The sequence below is a fragment of the Benincasa hispida genome, chromosome 1, assembly GCF_009727055.1.
Source record: "Benincasa hispida cultivar B227 chromosome 1, ASM972705v1, whole genome shotgun sequence".
NCBI classification, from domain to species: Eukaryota; Viridiplantae; Streptophyta; class Magnoliopsida; order Cucurbitales; family Cucurbitaceae; genus Benincasa; species Benincasa hispida.
In genome coordinates, this window is record NC_052349.1 from 43,153,239 (window position 1) to 43,178,268 (window position 25,030).

Consider the following 25,030-nt stretch of genomic DNA (forward strand, 5'->3'; position numbering starts at 1 on the left):
GGGCAAAGTCACCTTGCTCCTTCGCTCCACAATGTTCCCAGCTATCGATGAAGCTAGGATCTCGTACGTCCATACCTAAATAAAATTTAAAATATATTAAGAACAATAATAATGTTAAATCAAACAACATGATTATTATGTTAAGCAAATTTACCTGGAACGCTTATGGAAATCCACGTAAAGAGTACTTCACCACGTAATTTTTATTTCCTTTGACCCTCGTCTTGTATAGACTACTCTTATCATTCAATGCAGTCTTTAGGGCATCCAATGTCCTCTCCCAAATAATGGTACCCTAATCAAGACTGTTGTAGTACTCTAAGTTTTGAACGTCCTTTAAACGTTTGAGGTCCACTGTATTTTTCTGTTTGTTTTTCCCCATCATTGCGACCTCAGTATAGTAAACTACTGTGATCTTCCCAGCATCATCATCATTTTCAAACTCCAAGTCCTTGTATTTTTCTTCAAGTTGACAGAGATGTAAGGTTTCCTTCGTCACTCGATTACCAAAATACTTGATAGCAAGTTCATACGAAGACTGTTGGTTTTGATCAACTCGTGTTGGAGATTGCCACAAACCAGTCATCAACAAAAAGCCATCCTTTGAAAAAGTGACAACCTTTCCAAAAACAGAGAATGACATTGAGTCTGATCTCGTCCTCTTCACTTCTCTCAGCAACATGTGATGGATAATTGGGTTGTCAATCTCCAAAAACTGTTCTCTTGAACATGTCCAACTGCTTTGGCATAAGCTTCTCTTTCACAAGCATTAGCAATGTGGGCCAAGCTGGTTACTTGACCGGGAAATTGGTCTGCTTCGGGTATTCTGAAACGTGTTGCCATCTTAAATCACTCCTGCATGAAATAAAGATTTAATCAGTAAACTCCTTCAGAAAAAAAATTGTAAAATAACATTATGTTTAAATCTCATTGGATTCGCTTTCACTAGACTCGCTCTCGCTAGTGTCGCTACCGGAGTCGCTCTCTCTAGTATCGCTCTTTCCAGTATCGCTCTTTCCGATATCGCTCTCTCCGGTATCGCTCTACTGATTTCACTCTCACTTATCTCGCTCACAAACTCTTTCAACTCGTCTTCAACCACAAAACACATCGAAAACCAAAAAAACAAACAAAAGAAAACCATATCAGTGTATTTCTAAACCCAGAACGACCCACAAAGCCCCATTATCGATCAATGTAGGACATTTTTGGCACATATTGAAAGATTTACCGATCAGATTCGATTTGTTAGTAGAATCGTTTTCAAGTCGAAATGATGGATTCTAAAGAGGTTTTTAGTTTATGAGCGATACGAAGCCGTTGGCCTTGGAAAATTTGAATGAAGAGTTTTTAGTTTTGGTAGGTTCTCAATAAAAAGGTAAGAAGACGAATAAGTAAAGGCAATTTACGTAATTTGGTATGCGATGATGTCAACAGAGGGTCAATTGATATTATTTTTTAAAAATGGGTCATTTGACCTTTTGGACCCAAAAATTGGGTCATCTGTACAAATTTTCCATTACACGAAGCAGAGGTTTAGAGGGTTTTTAATTCTTTTAATATATATAAGTTGAGAGGAAGGTAAATTTTGGAATTGATCAACCTACTGATTAGGGGTAAATTTTGGATTTTTTACAAAAAATAAAATAATAATAATAATAATAATTTTTTAAATAATAATAATAATAATAATAATAATTTTTAAAATAATAATAATAATATATTTTTTTTTTAAAAAAAACAGTATTTGGTCACATGAAATTCTGGCTCATCAGTCGTGGTCACCCACATAGCTCAATCCCATTCCCCGGCACTGAAAAACCTCAGCCATTCCATTAAACCCCAAACCTCTACAATTCAATTCCTTCACTTCCATATCACTCCCACCATTTCTGAGCACAACAAACCTGTCGCCAACACATGCTTCTTCAAATGGCCTTCTCTGGTCCTTCCCTCCTCCATCCTTCCTCTGCTTGCAGACTCAATCCCCTACTCTTTACCAGGCACCGGCCTTCTTTTGGCCTCTCCCGCTTCCATTTCCGTCGTCTACAGCAGAGACAATTAGCTGGTACTCTCACTTCTCCTCGCGTTTGGTTCCTTTTGTGGGTAGCACCACAATGGGTTTCTATCCCTTTTTCTTTTCCGGGTTCTCATGAATTTATGTCCCTATGGCTTTTAGTGGGTGAATTTTATTTGTAAGATATATTTTTTCAAGTGTTGATATTGTTAAATTTACTATAGTCCAACAGTTTAAGTTTTTTTTGGTTCAATTGGTGATGTAACATGGTATAAGAGAATATGCTCGAATTCTTGTATAACTTTCTCTCTGATTAATATTTCCACTTATTGGATCTTCTGCAAATTTTAAACCTAAGTATTGATACAATTAAATTTACCATGCTTTTGAGCCAATCAGTGGTTTAACATCTAGGGGTAAGGTTCAAGTTCATTGGGAATTTCATGCTGTTGTTTGGCATTGGATGTTCATGCGTTCATCAACTTTTGTCTGAGTGTCGTACATTGGAAATGAAACAATTTCGTTTTATTGTTTTGCTTGAGAATTGTGATTAAGCATTTGACTGGGATAGAAGGAACAATTTCCTTTTGGGTTGGATTCTAGGTGGTCATGGATATAATTATTTATGATTAGTGGGAATGACTTCTTAATCTTGATTCTAGACAATGGCTAGAATTAGACTTGGTAGGCGAAGTTTCACATTCATCTGCGTATGTGTATATTCACCGGTTGTTCATTGAATTTTCAGTTGCCACATCAGCGAATGGAGTTTTTACTTCTCCAGAGATAGCAAAAACGTTTGACTTTGCTTCGGAAGAGCGAATATACAAATGGTAATCAATATCATGTCAAATATCTCACAATATTTGACACTATGATCACTTCTCTTTTTGTTACCTATACTATTGGCGTGTTGCTTTAGCCTAATTGATGGCAAATTGCTGTCTTCTGCTACTTCATGGATTTTTATTTTATCTATGTGTGTGGTAAAGAAGTTAGTGCACTATTTCAATAATTGATAGCTCTTTGAAGATTCCAAGAATGTACTGGTATTTCTTTTTCTGCAATTGAACCAGCTTGACTTCTTAACATTTAATTTAATCTTTTCAACGTGATCGATGTAAGGAGAAATTTAGTGAATAGTCGAGATGTGGGCAAGCTAACCCATACACCCACGAATACTGAAGAAGGAAAAAAGAAAAAAGTTGTTTTTGTTCCTTACTCATCCCTATGATGATTTATTTTATACAAATATGAGGAAAAACTATTTTAGTCTCTAAGTTGTGCATTAATAAACTTTTTGGTTTTACTTGGCTTGATTTATGTTCTTTATGTAGATGGTAACCACTTTCAGTTATTCCAATAGTGAACCAAATGGACTTTTAGGTTACGGGTGCAAACCACTCTGGTTACCTATAGAAGATAATTAAATAATTTATGAATTTCTTGATGCTAAATAGCATGGACTTGGTTATTTTAATCCAGAGGTTCTGTTGGTTTTTTGAGATAAGATGTTTTTCTCTATATCATAATTTCTTACTTCAAAAAGATTATGAATTTTGGCTCATACCTTAGGACTGACTAACTCAGGGTGGAGTTTCTACATCTTTGTTCCATTAGATTTGTTTCACTATTTTTTTTAACGTTCTAAGTAAAATACATATTCTTGTTTGTTCCATTAATCTAAATTAAACGAAATTGAATTTACCTCATTTATTTATTGGCAAAGTAAATGCGTACCTCTTACTTCGTACTTCTCCACTTTTAAATCTTCATTACTGAGTTTCACCTGACCGTGAGAAGAAAAAACAATTTTGCTCACTTACATATGATTATTTGATGCTTTCTCTTTGTGTCGTTAGGTGGGAATCTCAAGGTTATTTTAGGCCACATTTTGATCAAGATACCATTCCGTTTGTGATTTCAATGCCACCTCCCAATGTCACAGGATCGCTGCACATGGGACATGCGATGTTTGTGACTCTCGAGGTTGTGAAACTAAGAGCTAGCCGGTAGCCTGTATCTGATAATGAATTTTACTTCTGCAACTAACTCTACGTGATAATACAATTTATTGTATTAAAGTATTGATATAAGATTAAATTTACCGTAATCCATTAGCCTAAACTTTTGTGTTTATGATGAGGGTTATGGTATTGAAGTAGGAGACTTTTGTGTTCAAGCCTCTATAATTTCATTTCCTTTCATATTAATATTGATTTTCACTTGTTGGGCCTTCTATAAACTTTGATTCCCACAAGCGAGGAGTGTAAAAATATTGATGTAAGACTAAATTTACTGTAACTCATCAACTTAAGCTTTTGAGTTAAATGGCAGTTTAACATATTGTGATACTAAATGCCAGTGATATGCTTTCTTACAATTGAATTCTCACGTATAATCTGTTAAGTTCAAGTTCCTGTGGTTGTGGTGGTGGTGGTGTGGGGGCGCGGGGGTAATGCAATGGGGAAAGACAAGACCCTGCTAACCAAATGCCTTTGGCGAGTTCATCAAGGATCTAACACTTTATGGTACAAGGTCATTGAAGCAAGTATGCTCTTACCATTTTGGATGGACCATTGGGAGGGTAGGAGGCACATAGAAACCCGTAGAAAGTCATTTTGGTTGAGGTTTCCTTTCTTTCTTAGTTTGTTCTGAATGTGGTGGGAGATGAGAGAGAGATTTACTTTTGGGGGAATAAGTGGTTGGGAAGATGACCCTTCTGCTCTTGTTTTCCTATTTACATCAGTTCTTTGAGGAGTGATTCGGTGGCTTTGATCCTTTCTCATTTTAAGAAGTTGCCTTCACCTTCCTTATGGTTTTGATGTCTGTTAACCAATAGAAAAATGGTGGATGTTCTAGCTCTATTATCATTGCTTGGTGACTTTCACTTTAGCCTTGGTCGGGGGATGTTCTCCTTTGGAGTGCTTGTCTATTTAAAGGCTTTCCTTATCTTTCTTTCCTTCGGTGTTTAGTCAATCCCTTCGTCAAGTGGTTCTATTTTTCCGTAAGTGTGCAAGGTTAGGTTGTTCGTGTGACACGTTATGCACAAAAGTGTTAATACCTTGGTTGGATCTCGGCTAGAGGGTTCATTTTGGTTGGGCTACTGTGTTGTATTCTTTGCAAGAGGGAGGCAGAGGACCTCAATGATACCCTTTGGAGATATGATTTTGTTAGTGTTGTTTGGAGTTGTTTCTTTGAGGCATTTGGCCTTTACTTTTTTCTGCTCTCTTGTAGGGAGAAGATCAAGGAGCTTCTTCTCCATTCGCCTTTCCAAGAGAAAGGGATGTTTTTGAGGTCAAGGTTTGAGCTAATTTGTGAGATCTTTGTGGCGAGAGAAATAGTAGAATCTTTGGGGGTCGGAGAGATCTTTTATCTATGCTTTGTCACTTGTTAGATTCTATCTTTCTCTTGGGTTTTGGTGAAAAGGTTTTTTTTTTTAAAATTACCCTCCAAGTCTTATTTTACTTCATAGAAGTCCCTTTTGGTAGTTAAATTCCTTTTGTGGGCTTTATGTTTGTATGCCGGTGTATTATTTCATTTTTTTTTTCTCAAAAAAAAATTCGCAACTAAAAAAAAGTAGAGCTGCATAAAACAATTTATAATTTGCTGTTTAAAACTTATAACTGATATGTGAACGATATTTGTTAGTTCTCCTAGAATTTTTTTTAAAAAAATGTCTGTGTAAGAAACTTTAAAATTCAAAAGAAATGCAGCGATGCCTTGATATCAGTGTTTCTTCATTATATAATGCTGATTTTATGGTATAGCTTATTTGAGTTTGAATTTAGATGGACAGTATAACTGGTTCCTTTCTCTATATGCTTGTAAATATCCTATTATCCTCACTTCTTACAAAAGAGTAAAATCAGATTTAAGATAAAGTTGATATGGCAGACAATCCTAGTTTTTCTTATGGTACATTATTTTTCATCATCACTTTTACCTAGTAGTTTATGCCCAACATCTGATGCTAACAGAAAATTACAGTGAAATAATATTCTCACTGACAATGATTGTTTACTTGTCTTATGGCCCTTAGTCAATTCTTTTGAGCAGCCTTTCATTTTTGTCTTTGTTACTTTGCCTTAGTTATCTCTCAACCAGTGCTATTGGTTTCCCTGACCAGGATATTATGGTTAGATACAACCGTATGAAGGGAAGACCAACACTCTGGCTTCCCGGAACTGATCATGCAGGTATTGCCACACAGGTTTGTCTCTAAAGTGAGTCAGTGGACTGCTATCTCTATTTTCATTCGCCAGTATCTCATAAACACATAACACAAGCCAAAATATTTAAATAATTTCACTCTTCAATGAAGGAGGAATTTCTCCTTATTTTGTATGGATGCCTGTCTAAGTTAGTGACAGAATATATTTCATTTTCCTAATTTCCATTGTTTGAATTTAAGTTTGATCTGGAGGCACATTCTCTTGCCTTTCTTTGCAGTTGGTTGTTGAAAGAATGCTTGCGTCTGAAGGAATAAAAAGGGTTGAATTGGGTAGAGATGAATTTACAAAGCGAGTTTGGGAATGGAAAGAGAAGTATACAATCTTACACAATTTACTTAGTTATTTATTTTGGTCTTGAAGTTCGCTTGCTTCTATGAAAAATAATGGTGATTAGTATCCATGCCTATCAAGATAATTCATAGCTTTGTAAATTTTGAAAATATTATCTTAGCATATTATGGTCCTAAATCTTGTATCTCCATTCTCTGCTTCTGTATAATAATCTTGGCACAAATTTAACTTATTCTAATGACAACTTTTCTGGTGAAGTTGCTGAAGATCCCTTTTTGGGGTATTACAAAGTGGGTGTGGCTTCATGCTCTTGAATAAGAATAACAATCCTGTTTTATTCCTACCATTCATTGTTGATCCAAAGCAACCATTTCAAAATATTTATTCTATGAATCTTAATTCTTCACATATTTATTCTAGCACAATTCATTTAAAATGTTTTTTTTAAATATGTTCATTCAACTTCCTTTTTTGTTTTGTTTTTTTTTTTTTTTTTTTTTTTTTCCATTCAAACTTTTAAGGTATGGTGGAACTATCACTAATCAAATTAAGAGACTTGGAGCTTCCTGTGATTGGACTAAAGAGCACTTTACACTTGATGACCAGCTAAGTCGTAAGAGAGTTTTCCATTGCATTTCTTCTGTAGGCAATAGACATAAAAGAGGGTTAATGTTTGCATGAGTGTAAGTTATGTTAGCTGAAATGTTTTCTGACAAATTGCAATTGGGTGGTGGCTCAATCTTGCACTGATATTCGCTATAATTAGAGGGGCTTTTATGCAATTTTGATGCTCTTTAGATAGAAGGTTCGTAATGTTCTTTTTTAATTTCCTTTGACTCCTCATGGGTGTTTGTATTTCTAGACATTTTTTTAACTTTTAACTCATCATCGACAAGGATTTTGTTTAAAGAAAAGGATTATTATATTACAATTTTGGTCCTATGATTTGATTGTAGTTTCAATTTGGTCCCTATGATTTTGAAATTTCAGTTTGATTCTATGGTTTTAAAAGGTTCTACTTGGTCTCTTTGATTTGGTTAAACTTCACCAATTGTCCCAACCAGACTCTTTTCCACCTGAAAATCCACTTATTTCCTTCTAATATAGTCAACTAAGATAGTTAGCCAAATAAAAAATATCAGCTCATTGCCACGTACAAAAATTGTGTGGGTAACAATATGAGAGACAATATTTAAGGTTTGACTAAATCCTAGGAATCAAATTTCTTAGCCAAAATCATAAAGGACCAAATTGAAACCATGTCGAAACCATAGGGACCAAATTTGTAAATTTTTTTGTTTGGTAATTTGGTTTGACAGGCCTTGTTTTTAGTTTCTGGGACTTTTCTTATGATCTCATAAGTTTTGCTCGTTTGAAGTTGGCTCATCTCGCCTCATCATGTTGCACGCTTTTCCATTCTTGAAGGATTCTTTATTCATGTTTTATGGAATATTTGGGTTGTTTATTTTCCTTTTTTCGATGTTCTCTTGGTATTCTTTTCTTTTCTTCCTTTGGTATTTATATATGTTGAGCATTAGTCTTTTTTCATTTTATCAATTAATAGTTTTAAGTCTTGTTTCCTTTTAGAAAAAAAAAAATTAGCTAAGAACAAAGTTAGCAAAAAGATAAAGAAGTATAAAAGAAAAGCCTATGTGGGGGAACCAAAGGCTGTTAGATTAATTCTTAGTATTTTTTCTTTTGAAACAGTAACGAAACTTTTTATTGAAGAAATGAAAAAGGTTAAATGCTCAAAATACAAGGAAATAATGACTGGTAAAAATACAAATAAAGTACAATAATAACATCACAATAAATAGAATAAGCTGAGAAAACAAAGGCATTCCAATTTAGGCATAAATCTTGAATGGAAAATTCTGCAAAAAACTTGGAAAGAGCACCAGAAAGAAGCATTAATAATAGCAATTTCAAAACGATCCGCCATGCAAGTGATTTATCTTGGAAGACTGATTTTTTCAAACCAAATTGCAGCAAGGATTGCTTTAACTGCGTTGGACCATAACAACTGAGACTTTGGCTTTAAATATAGACCAATCAAAATCTGAACAACATTGTCTTTGGACTCCTCACAAAACGTTCACTGAATATTAAAAATGGAAAGCAAATGGCCCCAACAACGTCTGGAAGAACTGCAATAAAAAAATAGGTGCTGAAGACAGATGGTGTTTTGATATATTGATATTTTCCTCTCATTTACGTCAAATACACCATTCTAGAGATAATAAAATCTGGGCCCTTCTTTTTGCTGCCAGTGCGGATTTTTTGGGTTGCAAAGTTGATTGCTTCCCTTTTATTTATTTGGGCTTCCCTCTCGGAGGAAGGAATGCCTTTTAGGTGGCGTGGAACGTTCTTGAAGAGAAGTTCAAAAAGAAAATTGATTAATGGCGCGGTTTGGTCCTTTCTAAAGGAGGGAGGTTAACTCTTGCACAATCGGTTCTTAACAGTTTACCGTGTTATTTTTTTTTCTTTGCTGAAGGCCCCTACGATCTACTGTGGGCTTGGTATTGTGTCCCTTAGTCAGAAGCCCAGTGCTTTGTTGATGAAATGACTGTGGAGGTTCTGCCATGAGGAGACAGCCCTTTGGAGGAAGGTTATTAGAGCTATTTACAGCATGGATGACCATGGTTGGAGTTCCTTGAGGCCGAGAGACAAAGGGAAGTTCAGACTTTGGAACGGCATTATGAAACAAAAAGATCAGTTTTTTCAGTTTGTGGACCTTGTGGTGGGAAATGGTAGAAACATCAGGTTTTGGGAAGACAAGTGGTGTATTCCCCAACCTCTTGCTTCCCTTTATTGCGATATCTATGATATTTCTACTAAAAACGATGCTGTCACTGCGGATTGTTGGAATAGTTTGAACTAGGTGTGGGATTTGGGGTTAAGAAGAGGACTTTTTGACAGAGAGATGGGTAGCTCCATTGCTGTTGCCCAGTTGCTAACCGATTGGGTGGTGAGAGATACTAGGGACAGTTTGCGTTGGAATCTGGAAGCCTCGGGCAGCTTCTCTACCAACGCCACCTTCCTCAAAATGACTATGGGTGTCTCGGAAACTAAATTGCCTTTGGTCAACCTTACTTGGAAATTAAAAATTCCTAAAAAGGTGAAGATCTTCCTTTGGTCCCTTGCCTATTGAAGTCTAAATACTCGTATGATAAGGTTCAGAGGAAGTTCCCTAATTGGTCCCTCTCTCCTTCCATCAGTCTTCTTTGTCTTAAAGAGATGGAGTGTATGGACCATCTGTTTTACACTATGATTTTGCGTCTAGAGGTTGGAATTGTTTCTTGCCACGTTCGGGGTGCTTAGTTGCCTTCCTAAGTAGATTGATGATTGGTTTATCGATGGCCTGAATGGTGGGCACAAAATTCTTTGGCAATGTGCAATCCGCGCGCTTTTGTGGTATTTGTGGAATGAGCGGAATAGTAGGTTGTTTGATAATAAGTTTACCTCTTTTTTACTCTTTTTGGGCCCAGGTTCAGAACACGGCCTCTTGATGGTATACAAATTACACTAAATTCTTTTGTAATTATAGCATCCTTATGATTTTAAACAATTGGAGGACTCTTCTTGTTTGATTTCGTTTTTGTGGGGGGGGGGAGGTCAACCCCCCGCCCTTAGGCTGTTCCTTTCTTTCTTGGTTTAATGCATCTCTGTTTCTTATTAGAAAAAAAAGAAAAAATAAATACATAAATTGGAGACAGAGACCATATTTATTTAAAGATTTTCAGAAGGTGGAGCATACCATTGATCTTATTACTACTTTTTCATTCTAAGCGAAGCCCTTTTTGCAAAATTTTGTTTCGAGTATAATGTCTATAAAAATCAAGTCAATTTAAATGCATTTTCCAAGTCTATTCCTTTTGTCTAATTCTTTTTTTAATCAGACGTTCTTTTAGAAAAATAAATAAATATGTTCCAAGTCTATTTAAAGTAGTTTCTTACCATGGTCAGTTGGCTTGAAAGCAATTTCCACACTTGCTGATACATGCTTTTGAATGTTTAGGAGCCGTTATTGAGGCATTTGTTCGGCTTCACGAGAGAGGCTTGATCTATCAAGGTAGAATACTGATTCTTGAAGGACCTCTTTGTCCTTTGTTTCATATAATGTAGAAGATGCTGCCATCTGATCTTCGTTGTGTATCCTAATTCTTATATAATGCAGAAGATGTTGATTTATCCAGTTCCAAATTTGATCGTTATTAATGAATATTCACAGATCTTTTAGAGTAATTTGTGGGCTTTATTATATTTTGGTCTTGGACTTTTGCTTGTTCTTCCATTTTTACTCCCAAGCTTTTGAAACCTTAATATTCATATCTGAACTTTTACTTTTATCTATATTCCATTTTGATATTAAAAAAAATCTATATTCCATTTTGATCCCTGAGCTTAGTCATTAAATTTTCATTGAATTCCAATGCCATATGTAAACGGACCCCTAAACCTGCCTCACTTCTGTTAAATCAGACCGTTAAACTTGAGCCCAGTTCTTCTAATTATGTTACTGGGTAAATTAACTTGTTATTATAATCGTTCTGGTATCTTTTAGCCATTACCTTAGTTTTAAATTTAATACTTACTCAGTTTTCTCTAATTAATGCCACTTATTCCCATCGATTACAGCCTGTTTAAAGGGCAGTGAATCATATCATAAAAGTTTTAGAATGGTTACTTTATAGAAGGATTTGGAATAGTGAAGAAAGGAGGAACCTAAACCAAGTCTGAGATTTGATTGATTGTGTTTTTATCTTCTTCTTGGTATCTTAAATCTAAATTCTTTTTGTAATTTATCTTCCTATACTATCTCGACCAACCGGAGATCTTTTTTTAACTTGTTTGGCTGACTATATTATGTGTTCCATGTATCAACAAAAAAAAAAATGTGCGTTCTTCATTTTTTGCCATTGTTTGAGGTGCCATCTTCAAACACTTCCGCCGTAAATTTTTTATGAGAGCAATTAGAGGATAAATTCATCTTCCTATATTTAGTTTCCCTGATATTTTAGTTTGTTTAAAGAAGCATCCTGTATAATGAATTCCTTTATCAAAATTGAAAATCATGCATGAATTTCTTTTAAATCGAAGATGTCTAGATACCTAGCCGATTACTGGATTTATTTATTTATCCTTCCTCAGGTTCTTACATGGTAAACTGGTCTCCGAATTTGCAAACTGCTGTTTCTGACCTGGTAAATCTCTAGTTTATTGGCAGAATTAGTTCTCCTATTTTTTTTTTCTCATTTTTTACCTTCTGACATGAATCGTAACTTCTTTGCTTAGGAAGTAGAGTACTCTGAAGAAGCTGGTACTCTCTATCATATTAAATATCGAGTGGCTGGAGGTTCAAGGTAGCTGTGAGAACACATTTCTTTAATGATTGCCTTAAAATGTCCAATTTCATTCGTATTATTAGAATTGATAACCTAAATCAGTATCCATAGTTTTTAACTGTGGTAATTAAGCAAGAATTCCGCTGTTCCTTTACTTTCAAATGCATTACAGCACTGGTTTAATGCACTCAAATGGATCTTCCCATTTGTTCTCCTATGAAGAAATTGAACGACTTGAATAAAATTTTTAGATCAGTAACGGATCTAAATCTAATTCATATTCATCCAATTTACAATTTGTTTATTTGAAATTTCCAAAACAAATATATATAACTCAGAAACGAGTTATCCCCATCCTTGAAAATTTGCATGTCTTGTGAAAGTGGTACTTGCTACTCGGTGTACAAATATTATTATCATGAATGCAGTCAACAGCTTAACTTTAATTTTTTTTTTTTTTTTTAAAGCAAACAAAACTTTTCACTGATTTAATGAAAAGAGACTAGTGCTTGGATTACAATGAGTCAAACCCTTGAAAAACTGGTTTATGTTCCTACTATATGGAGGAAATATTATCACATCAAATAATTGCTGAGGATGGAAGAAATATGTACTTTCATGGTACTCTCATCTGCCTGGATGCTCTCATATTTGTAAAAGGAAAAAGAAGGGAGTCCTCCCGTTTTTTGGGTAGTGCCCCTCTTTTTCTCTTGGTGTCCCGTTTTCTTGTAAACTCAGCTTTGGGGTCTTAGTCTTATCAATGGGTTTTCTTGTAGTTCCTTCTTTTGTTGCCTGGTGAACTCTCTCCTGCCTTGTTCCTTCATCTTTTCCTCGCTATGGGGTCAAAATTTTGAAGAAGGTTAAATATTTGTGTGGAGTCTTTAACTGAACCCTCTCTCGAGTCCCACCTCTACTCAACCCTTTCCTTGCTTTGGATCATGTTTTGTGAAAGTCGATGGGTCTGTTAAGGTCGTAGTGTTGCATTCTTTGCAAGGGGTGGTCGAGGATCTCAACCATCTTTTTAGGAGTTGCTTCTATGCTTTTTCAATTTCTTATATTCATCTAGCTTGGCTTAGAGGGTGTAATTCTCTAATTGAGGAACTCTTCCTTCACCTGCCCATTCATGATAAGAAGCATTTTCTGTGACGCGTCAAGGTTTGTGCGCTTTTGTAGGGCCTTTTAGTTAGAGTGGAACAATAGAACTTTTAGGACATTTGAGGAGGTGTAGTCCCTTGATAGCTCCCATTCCATGTCATCCAATTAGGTTTTGATCTCTAAGGCCTTTTGTAATTACTCTATTGGACTTTACTTGATTGAAGCCCCCTTTTGTTTGAGGTTGGCTCTTTTTGGTGTGGATTTTCTCTTTATAGGCCACTTTTATCGTCTCATTTTCATTTTTCTCAATGAAAGGTCTGATTTTCTCATATTAAGGAAAAAAAAAAAACGAAAAAAAAGAAAAAAAGAAAAAAGAAGGAAGAAAACAATTTATTTTAGTCTTCTAGAGTTTCCCTTTCTAAAAAATGCAATATACAATGCAAATACGTTCTGTGACGTTCTATGAAAAGATACAAATTTTGTAATATTTGCTAGTTACTCAAGTTATCTTCGTTCAAGATTCTAGTCCGGCAGTCTTAGCTACATTATTCAAGTCCTAGCAAAAGAGTTCTGTTATTACATATCTTCTTATGCCTTTCTCTGAGCCTGTGCAAGGGATTATGCTTTGTGGCTAACATTTTAGTTATGTTTTATCAGGAGTGATTACTTGACAGTAGCAACAACTCGTCCTGAAACCTTGTTTGGTGATGTAGCTATAGCAGTGCATCCTGAGGTAAGCTGGCATTAAACTATTTACAGTTTAACTTGGGTTGGTGATGGCGGATGCATACTTAAGGAGCCCATGGATGAGGAATTGCTGAGCAATCTGGAATTTATATATATATATATGAACAACAATTTTCATTGAGAAAAAAAATGAAAGAATACACTTCACTTTTCTGTTTACCTGTGTTATGACTAAGAGAAAACTTTGACCTAGTTAACTAAGTAACATGTGTTATTCTACATCTTAGACTTGTATGACCTTCCATATGTTTCTGTTGATTCCACCCACCATAAATTATTGAATCCATTTGATGTAGTATTGATGTGGAAATTATTGTATAAACCTAATGAGCTCTCCTGAGTTTTCAAAGTCCATAGGAACAGTAAATGATCAATCAAATAATTATTTCTAACCTGTTATTTCTAGCCTATTAAAAACCTGTTACAAAAATTTTAAAATCTGTGGATGTCTTGATAACCACGAGATACTCCTACGTAAAGATAATAAAATTATGATTATAATAAAACTTGTCTAGTACTATCGTGGTTAAATAAATGATTTCATGAAACAAGGAAGGCTATCAGAAGGCTGACATTAGGAATTTAAAAACTAACGACGACCGTGAATTGTCCTAGTGGCCAATAAGGCCATGAAAATGATGAAGTGCTTAGAGGAAATGGGTTCTAGTCATAGTGATCACCTATTTAGGGTCTACTATCATATGAGTTTCCTTAGCAACCAAATGTAGTAGATTCAGACGGTTGTCTGGTGAGAATAATCAAGGTTCGCACAAGTTGGCCTAATATATATATATTGTTAGTCAAGGTGCACGCAAGATGACTTTAACACTTATGAATATTTTAAAAAAATGAAAAGAAAATGGAATTTAAAAACTACGGTTTTGATGATTTTTTTTTTTTAATAAGAATTTAAAAACTACTATTACCGCAAAGAAACCAATTTAAATAAATGTTTTAATCCATAAGCTTTCCTCTTCACAATTTCATGTATTCTATCTGCCTCATTCTTTTGTAAGGAAGACTTTTTGTTACTTTATACATGATATACAATTAAGTATGTAATGAAAATGATCTAAAGGTCTAAATATTTTTTGTTTGGCGAGTCAATCTAATGATAGGAAATATGGACATAGTTGAAGCTTAGCATATGAGTTAAAAGAATTGTAATGTTTTGCTTAAATATCTTCCATATATCCACCCTCACTGACGTTTCCTGCTAATTAATATGAAACTGATTCTTGATCCTTATAGTGGGGTGACTGTATTTGTAGGACGACCGTTATTCGAAATATGTTGGCATGATGGCAATTGTTCCAATGACGTATGGTCGTCATGTCCCTATAATCCCTGACAAGGTAACATTCGTCTCAGTTACCTTATCTATTTGAGATAATTATCATGATTCAACTTGGTAGAGAGAAATATCCTTATGTTGCTGCTCGTTGCTGTTGCAAAAGATTTGTCTTTAGAGCTATGACATTTAATTGTTCCAACGATGTATGATTGTCAGATCACATCCCTATCATCTCTGACTAGATAACTGCTCTTACTTCCTTTCTTTCTCTCTCTCTCTCTCTCTCTCTCTCTATTTGAGATGACTTTCTTATTCAAATTGCAAAAAGAAGATTGATAAAAATGATGAATGTCCACGGCCAAAATTCTTATGAAGACGAAAGGGGCACTATGGTCGGCAATAAACAGTTCAGAGAAATATCTAGGTAGAGAGCATTAAGTAGCAGCATAACGGATGGTATCCCAGAACTTTGAGACATTTTTTTCAGTCCTTTAGAAGTTTGTCTTTGTTTCCTTTGTCAAAACTTTCAGCATACGGGCTTATTAGCATTTAACCATAAATTGGTCGTGGCAACAAGATAAGCAAGCCCACACAATAGTTGATGCGGCAAGTCTTTTAGTTGCAAGGAGCATACCTTGCAATACCAAACATATTGAATAGGTACCACCAGGATGTAAAAAGGTTATTTTATAAGCATTTGGGGAAGAAGATTATTGCAAAGGAACTTCAAGTTGATGAAGGACAACCAGATGTGCACTGGCTATTCTTGGCTCACAAAAGTTTCATGGAGGCAATTGATGTTATAGACAACAGCAGCAATCAGTATGATACGGGCCAACCATCAAAATATGTAAACAAGACACACCCATCTTCAAGGGTGGGGAAATTGAATCTGGACTGGATCCACCCTTCTCAATCACTCGAGAATGGGGATAAGGCCTTTAAGAAAGCAATGGCTGTGGCCAGTAACTAGTTCTTAGACAGTGTTCGGTTTCATGCAAAGTCATGAGTCATGAGTACCAGCAAGGTCAATTGTGATGGTATGTCTTGCAGCATGACATGTGTTGACCCTAGTGGGGGGAAATAATAGTTTTTAACAATATTTTGAAACTTCATCCATTTGAGCTCAAGGACGAGTTGAAGATTGAAAATTTGATCAAATACATGCTCTATCAGGAAATTCGATCAAATATGTGCTCTATCAGGACGATAGAAGCAAACATTGGTGAGTGCTGGTGTGAATTGATACCACCAACCCATAGAACAGAGTTAAAAAAATAAATAGTGATTGAACAGATTATCAAAATCTTCTTAAACATAAGTCTCATTAGTATTTTCATTTTCCTTATTGTTGAGAATTTCTCATCCCCTTCTGTACTCGGACATTAATATTAATGGTCTTTGTTTTTTCTTTTTCTGTGGGAACACGAAAATTCCGAATAATGTGATCTATTCGTTAATAATCAAAAAGATGTTTGAGCAACTTCAATTGGTTAGATTTGATGAGGTTCTAACTTTCCCTTTTCTTTTTAAACCATGAATTCAAAATCTTTGATTTTCCCTAATCATTAAACGTCTTCAGTCTAGGCTTCTCCAAAAGGTCCTCTTTTATATCTTCATCACTTGATAATTTCATGTGTAATTGTGTAGACCTAATCTCTATCTTTCTGATTTCTTGCCGTTATTCCAGAATGTTGATAAGGACTTTGGAACTGGTGTGCTAAAGATAAGCCCCGGTCATGATCATAATGACTACCTGCTTGCTCGAAAACTTGGTCTCCCTATACTTAATGTGATGAACAAGGACGGAACTCTTAATAAGGTTGCTGGACTTTACTGGTAATTTTTGGGATGTTTTTAGTAGGATACGTGTAATTTGTTCATACTATCTTGTCTGATATAACCTACTATACCAGTGGTTTAGATCGGTTTGAAGCACGGAAGAAACTGTGGGCAGATTTGGAGGAGACAGGACTAGCTGTAAAAAGGGAAGCACACACCTTACGGGTACCAAGATCCCAACGTGGAGGAGAAGTGAGTTGCGATTATTTCTTTCTTTATTTCAAAATCTACTAATTGTCTATGGCCTTTTTTCTTCATTGTAGTTAATTGGTGAATAACTTACCCTCTTTTCCTGTCAGATAATTGAACCTTTAGTTAGTAAACAGTGGTTTGTGACCATGGAGCCATTGGCTGAAAAAGCCCTTCGTGCTGTTGAAAAAGGAGATTTGACAATTATCCCCGAGAGATTTGAGAAGGTACTGAAAAAATGGATGGCTGGTTAAATATACATTTTCTATTCTCATCTATCAGTTAGAATCTCCTGTAACTGTATACATGCTACGTTGATTTAATATTGCTGTACACTGGGAGAACTGCATCGTCTGTGAATTAAATTTCTTTGTATCCTAAGAAATACTAATGAATTTTATTTCCAGAGAACCATACACTGCTAGAACAATTTCATATGTTATAGGAGAGTAGATATGGCCTTCATTCCAGAAATAACAAGGGTAAGGCAAAATGCCTAATAAAGTAATGGGCTAGAGTAAATGAGCAGATGTTGGGCTGGCTGGTACAGATATATTTCAAAACTATCCATTTTATACTTTTTATAGACACTCCTATTGTGGATTGCAGATTTACAATCATTGGCTGTCAAATATTAAGGACTGGTGTATAAGCAGGCAACTATGGTGGGGACATCGCATACCAGTTTGGTACATTGTGGGAAAAAATCCAGAAGAAGACTACATAGTTGCTAGGAATGCTGACGAGGCTCTTGAGCAAGCTCAGAAGAAATGTGGGAAGGATGTACAAATATACCAAGATTCAGACGTACTTGACACCTGGTTCTCAAGGTCAGCTTAGCTATTAATATTATTTATTCGAACTGATTGACAAAAAGTGGTGGCCAATTTATATGGTTTTCTTTTCTTTCCCATTTATTCGTAACCTCAATAATCTGGCGTGTTGTCAAATTATATGCAACTTGAGTTTCTCTAGGGTCTGTTTGAGATGTTGGAATGTAGTCAGGATTACAATGAAATGTTAGAACTGATGTTGGAATATAATCATGAAGTATGAAAACAGTAGAAAAGAGGGTTGGGTTGAAAACGATGGGAAGGGAATGTAATAGGGATTACAAACCAAGCCCCAAGCCCTTAATCCAAACGTGAGTTTGGGATTACAACCCATTACATTTCAGCCTCTCAAATAGGCCCTAAATGTGTACGCATTTGGCGGCTTCAGTAAAATTGTTGCCAAAGGATCCTGAACATGTATAAATGAATACATATATGTTTCTCCTTTTTTTCCAATGTAATTTAGGAGAGAATTTTTTTCATTAAAGACCTGTACCTCAAAATTATATTTCTTCTTAAACTATGGTTTTTCCCCTTCTGTTTTCAGTGCGTTATGGCCTTTTAGTACTCTTGGATGGCCAGATGAGACAGCAGAGGATTTTAAGCGGTTCTATCCAACGACAATGCTTGAAACAGGGTATCTATATCTCAAAATTATGTATCATTTCCTTTTGGTGCATCTAGTTGTTTGTTTTATTTATTTTACATGGCTCTCCTTTTAATTTTTCTTGTTCCAAGGTTTTGGGAAACACTCATATTAGTTAGAACAAGATCTAGTATGTATATGAGAATCCTTAGGATGTAGAGAGCTTTTGTTAACATAGAAAGCACTTAATATGGAATCAATGAACAACTGAGAAGCTTTCTTATCCCTCAAGTTTCTTATAAAATAAAATAAAATAAAATAAAAACAATTGGAGGTGAGCAGGTTACTTATAATGACAACTTTTCTAACTTTGTGTTGCCGTTATGTTATTACTTATCATACTTACTAAAACATAATAAACTGAATTATGGATTATTAGTTTTTTTTTTAACCAGAAACAACCTGATACAATGAGAAGGAATGCATGTTCACAAGGTATACAAACTCTTCAAGGAGTGAAGAAAGAAAAAGAGACAAATAAAATAAGAACTTAGAGACAATTACAGTCGAGTATAGATGAAGCTATAGAATAATAAATCTTTTAAAGAACAAAGGACTTTTCCAATATGCTCACATTTTCGAACCAAAAAACTTTGGGAATGGCTAGGTTTTCTTCTAAAGAAAAAAAAAAAAAAAAAGAGGAAATTGAAAGCATGTGTTCCCTTATCTTTTGTTTGGAGTTAATTTTCTTTTTTTCTTTCTTTCTTTTGTCTGTTTTTTTTAAAAAATTAACTAAAAGGTTTTGGAAGCTGACTACTATCATATTGAACAGGCATGATATACTATTCTTTTGGGTGGCAAGGATGGTCATGATGGGAATTGAATTTACTGGCACTGTTCCATTTTCATATATTTATCTCCATGGACTCATTCGGGACTCTCAGGTGTGCAGACTATGTCAACATTTCTGGAACGTGTACATTGCCTTTTTATTATTGTTATTTATTTGGTAGCCAAAAAGGCATTAATTATGGAAACTAAGAAATAAGAATGGCGTAAACCAGCATATCCATGGATTGGGAGTTGTAATTCCAAAAAGGCATCAGTTCTTCATTTTCCAAAGCATTTTCTTAAAAGGAAAAAAAACAACCTTTTCCCTTATCATTTACAAATATACAACAGACTGGCTCTACTTCCGTAGTGATCCTGCAATGTTCATTTTTTTTTATTCTTCCATACATAGATACATGTGTATATATTCTTGAAATATGGGGAGGAAAATATAATAAAAAAGAAACACCCACTACAAATAATAAAATAATATTACACCAAATGTAGTACAATTAATACAAAACTACCAATTCACACAAAAGGAAATAACCAACAACATATATATACATGCGCGCGCGCGCGCACACACACAATATCTAAATATATTTATCTTGGTAATAATATCCATACTTTTCTCAATGAAATGCTAACAGGAATGTCTGCCATGAGATTGGGTGGTCATGCTCTTTGTTGTACTCTTGCATTCTTCATTTGATTTTCACCATCAATTAATTGCGTTATTGTTTCATGTAGCAAGACAAGTACAAGCTGATGGTGTTATAATATTTTCAGGGACGGAAAATGTCTAAAACACTGGGAAATGTGATAGATCCACTTGATACAATTAAAGAATTTGGCACTGATGCTTTACGATTCACACTTGCTTTAGGAACTGCTGGTCAGGTTTGTCATAATTTTTTTACATGATAATTGCCAGAATTTTATAACACTAGTTGATTTTTAACAGTTAGAGGCTTAATTTAGCTATTTTCTTATATCCTTTCTTCCAGGACCTTAATCTATCAACCGAGAGGCTGACTTCCAATAAGGCATTCACTAATAAATTATGGAATGCCGGAAAGTTCATATTGCAGAATTTACCGAAGCAGAATGATTTGCAATCTTGGGATTCCATACTGAGTTTTGAGGTTTTTGCTCTCTTGGCATTTAAACTATAATACCTAGCTATGTAATTCACCATAGTGAAATACGTTTCTTTCATCCTATGTTTCATCAGGTGATTTATTGTAGAAGATAGAAATGCATTATTGTTCACATTAAAGCCATGAATAGGAGGATACTGGAGAGAGAAAATTAATTCAAATGCTGGGCATCTTTGATTTATCCACTTTTCTTAGCATGCTATCTGGTCCCTACCATTAATCATTTCATTCTTTTCTTACTTTTCCAGTTTGAGAAAGATGATTGTCTGCTCAAGTTACCTTTACCAGAATGCTGGATTGTAAGAACATTTTCCTCCCATGTTCTTTTTTTACCAATATAAGTTCAGTATTCACTTGGACTATGTTAATTTTTCAGGTCTCAGAACTTCATTCCCTAGTAGACGTGGTCACCACTAACTATGATAAATTTTTCTTTGGAGATGTTGGCAGGGATATATATAACTTTTTCTGGGGTGATTTTGCAGATTGGTAAGGTTTGCTAGCTATGTTATAGGACAGTCCAAATAATATCTACTATATGTTTAAAAACCTAAACTAATTGCTACTTATTGTCTGCCATCGCCTATCTATGTTACAGTACCTTCAGCAAAATCAATATCATTATATCCTAGCAGTTTCCCTAACTTATGGCTTTTTCAAAAAAATAAAAAATAAAAATCAGGTACATTGAAGCCAGTAAAGCTCGCCTTTATCAATCTGGAGGCAATTCAGTTGCTTTGGCACAAGCTGTGCTGTTGTACGTTTTTGAAAATATTCTCAAATTACTACATCCTTTCATGCCGTTTGTGACAGAGGAACTTTGGCAGGTCAATGTTCTGTCTACATTGTTTCCCACTTAGACTTGAATTTTACCTATCCAGACCACATCGTTTCTATTGTTATCTGCTGCTTCTTTGATTTGAGCTAATTTTGATTTCTCATTTCTTAAATACAGGCACTTCCCGATCGTAAAGAAGCTTTAATTGTATCTCGTTGGCCACAAATTTCACTTCCAAGGCAAGCCAGTGCAATTAAGAAATTTGAGAACCTAAAATTGTTGGTGAGCCTATTTTATTTCACTTTTATTGTTGTTACTGTTATAATTATTTGCTTTCTCTTAAAACTACAAAAGATTGAGTATTAAGTTTTTATGCTTGCTTATTGAAGACAAAAGCGATTAGGAATGCTAGAGCAGAGTATTCAGTTGAGCCAGCAAAGCGTATATCTGCTTCTATAGTTGCAAGTGAAGAGGTCAATCAATATATATCTGTAAGTATTAATTATATGTTTAACATGGCCTGATGATAACAGTGTAAATCCTTGTTTAAAATGCTAATTGTGTCCCTGATCTTCTGATACTATACTATATTTCTCTTGCGCTTGTACATTATTAAACTCCACTTCCATCCGCACCTGAATTAGAGTTACTGATCAACAAAATCAATAATATTATCTTCCTTTCCGGAAAAATAAATTGTCCACAAATTTATGGCTTGAAACTGAGAACTTTTCCCATCAAGTGCCGCCCCTTACATGCAATAACTTAATCATATGGGCATCATCAACTTATGGAGGATATAATACCAAATAAATATTTTTTGTAGCTTAGAGAGGATCTTCATTCAATATGCCTTTACGAGGAAATTAAAGGATAGGACTTTGGCATATTATCAATCCATAATGGGCTGTTTCCTTGTGGATAGAAGATTTAGGGTTTTTCATCAAGCTTGAAATCCAGTGACCGAGAATAAACCTCGTATCTTCTGGTTGAGTTCAGTTTATGCCACCTTGTAGGAAATTTAGAAAGGTAGGAGGTTTGGTTTTCCATTCAAGGTATCTAGATGTAAGAAATTAAAGTTTCCTCAAAAGTTATGAATATGTTTCCTATGATCATTTTGTTAGCATCTTTCTTCAAATCCTAGTTCAAATAATAAATAAATAAACACCAAAAAAAAAAAAGGGAAAACATTTCATATGCTAGTTCAAATAATGATTTATTGCTTCTTTCAAATCCAACACCAGCTGACATGCCCTTTATATGTAATGAATGATCCATATTTCGAATAAGAACAACCGTAGAACCAATTGGAATGTAGCTACACTCACCACCAAACTGTGGGAGGGTAACAGAAAATTAGATCTCATAAAATTCAATCTTCATTCTCAACCCATGGCCAATATCTGTTCATACACTTCAGAAATTCCTAAACTTCAAACTGTGGTAGCTCTATTCCATGTCTCATTCATAGAGAGCCTCAAGGTGACTCCATTTTATTACACCTAATTCACGTAGTAGCACAACCGGTGATAAATCTCTTTGCGAAAGTTATATAACAATTATAACTTGTTTTTACTGCATGATGCAGGAAGAGAAGGAAGTTTTAGCTCTTCTTACTCGTCTGGATCTACACAATGTTCATTTTGCAAATTCTCCTCCAGGCATGTCTATTACTTGAGTTATTTTTCTCATTTTTATGCTACATTATCTATATGCATGCATGTTTGTGGGTGATGGTTTCCGTGTGTTGTTAAATCGTTTACCTAAGTTGGGTTCTATACCCTTTGAGTATTATCAGACCGTTGAAGCATTATTTTGCCTTATGTTTTTTTCCGCAGGAAATGTAGATCAATCTGTGCATCTTGTAGCTGGTGAAGGGCTAGAGGCTTATCTACCTCTTGCTGATATGGTTGATATCTCTGCCGAAGTCCAACGCTTATCAAAGCGCCTTACAAAAATGAAAACAGAGTATGATGGTTTTGTAGCTCGGCTTAATTCTTCAAGCGTAAGTAACATGCTCGGGAACATACTTCAGATTGATATCTATTTACATGTTTTTGCCTGAAATAGAAAACATTTAAAATAGATGACCATATACATAATAATGAGGTTATCAGTTGGTAAAAATTAAACCAGTACGGAATTGTTTCTTCCTTGTATGTGCATTTGTTATAATGACCACACAGCCTCTATCAAATTTGTATACTATAGTAGTTTTAGCAGACCTCCATTAACATACGATCATTTTGTATATGGACATGAAAATAAAGTAGAGACTTGTAGGTTTTGGTAGGAGCTCTGCTTCGTTTCCCAATGGAACCGGGCTGCATTTTTTTTAATGGCTTGGTTGAAACTTTGACGCATTTTTCTGTCATGTCCTCAATCTTACCCAACTACATCAAGTCAAATATTACAATAATCTGGTAAACTGATCAGTATGGACAATTTGGCACAGGGAGGTTGAGCTCATTATTTCTATAGGTTGTACAACTGTGTCTAAGGATTCTAAGTTAGATGAACTTAGCATCTCATTTATATATCAGTGCTTTTCTTAGAACCTCTCTAGTGACTCACACCTGGATGAACACCCTATTTATTTGAAATGAGAACTCATTTAACAAATACATTTTCTTAGAACTCAAGGACACAGTTATACAACCTATAGAACAGATCCTCAAGTAAGGTCGTGATTTAACAAATACATTTTCTTTTACATTTGCTATTCATTACGCAATGCGTTGGTTATGCAACCTTCTGACTCCAACATAAAATGATGTTACATTTTCATCCATTCACCAGAAAAGGACTTCAGCTTTCTTCCCATTAGAAATACTTGAACTATAAGGGATTCAATTGAACGTCAAAACATGTACATCTCTTATGTGAACTGGTTTGATCTTGCAGTTCGTAGAGAAAGCTCCCGAGGATATCGTCCGTGGGGTAAGAGAAAAGGCTGAAGAAGCAAAAGAGAAGATCGCTCTCACCGAGAAGCGCCTCTCTCTCCTCAGATCAACTGTTCCAGTTCCTGATTGTTGACCATCACCAAAATTGGTTCCAGTTTTCACAGTTCAACTGTTGTTGTAAACTGTTCATCGTAAAAGAAGTAACAAGAAATTTATCGAGGCCGATTTATGTGAGGCTTTCCGAGTTATAAGAGCTCCATTTTTTTGTGATTTAATATGCCTCTCCATCCCATGAAGAGTTAGTTCAACTAATAAAAGCTGAGCAACCGGGAGGGCACCCCCCGATATGGAGGTTGAGATGAATACTACCAAAAAGTCTCTTTTTGTATGTCAGCTTTGCGTAATACGATTCTTTTTACTTCATTTATTTTATTTTTCTTCCATTGGAATATATATATATATATATTTAGCCTTTTCTGCTAATTATTGTCATTTGTAGTCTCTATTGTGGTGGAGATGGAAATTTTGCTGTATTACTTATCCATTAATAAGAATTTTCATTAGTAAGAAACAAGTTTTCGTTAACTACTTAATGTAAATGAGGTAGTTCCAAGATTTGACATCTAAATTATTACTTATCCAGGTAGATTTTGCTCCATCATCTATAAGAATATCTCTACATTGTATTGTTATTTATTAATTTACAGAAAAGATACAGTTGAAACAGTTCATCATTCAATGTTTTGGGACAAATAATATTTGAAATTAAGCTTATAAGTACTATTTCAAATTACGAGTTTCTCTGATAGGTGTTGGACATGCAGGGTTGGAAACAAAAATTTGAGAATTGGGAATTTATTTGAGAGGGTTTAGAAACTTAA

General features: G+C 35.0%; 1 protein-coding gene across 3 annotated transcripts; it reads left to right on the forward strand.

Moving 5' to 3' along the window:
• Positions 1–1,769: 1,769 nt before the first annotated feature.
• LOC120074417 (valine--tRNA ligase, chloroplastic/mitochondrial 2) lies at positions 1,770–24,720 on the forward strand. Of its 3 annotated transcripts, XM_039027540.1 has the most exons (27): positions 1,770–2,068; positions 2,766–2,850; positions 3,880–4,006; positions 6,147–6,230; positions 6,470–6,564; positions 7,065–7,156; positions 10,562–10,615; positions 11,695–11,747; positions 11,839–11,906; positions 13,641–13,716; positions 15,002–15,085; positions 16,715–16,863; positions 16,941–17,058; positions 17,166–17,282; positions 17,665–17,885; positions 18,436–18,525; positions 19,307–19,418; positions 20,098–20,208; positions 20,316–20,453; positions 20,717–20,767; positions 20,845–20,957; positions 21,151–21,295; positions 21,424–21,528; positions 21,636–21,737; positions 22,835–22,907; positions 23,085–23,251; positions 24,151–24,720. In XM_039027540.1, the coding sequence occupies exons 1-27, from the start codon at positions 1,921–1,923 to the stop codon at positions 24,280–24,282; spliced, it is 2,910 nt and encodes a 969-aa protein (XP_038883468.1). In that variant the 5' UTR covers positions 1,770–1,920; the 3' UTR covers positions 24,283–24,720. The 3 variants fall into 3 exon arrangements, with proteins under 3 accessions (XP_038883468.1, XP_038883474.1, XP_038883481.1); XM_039027546.1 differs by lacking the exons at positions 1,770–2,068; positions 2,766–2,850 and having other exon boundaries at positions 3,928–4,006; positions 6,147–6,243; XM_039027553.1 differs by lacking the exons at positions 1,770–2,068; positions 2,766–2,850 and having other exon boundaries at positions 3,935–4,006; positions 6,147–6,216.
• The last annotated feature ends 310 nt before the right edge of the window (positions 24,721–25,030 follow it).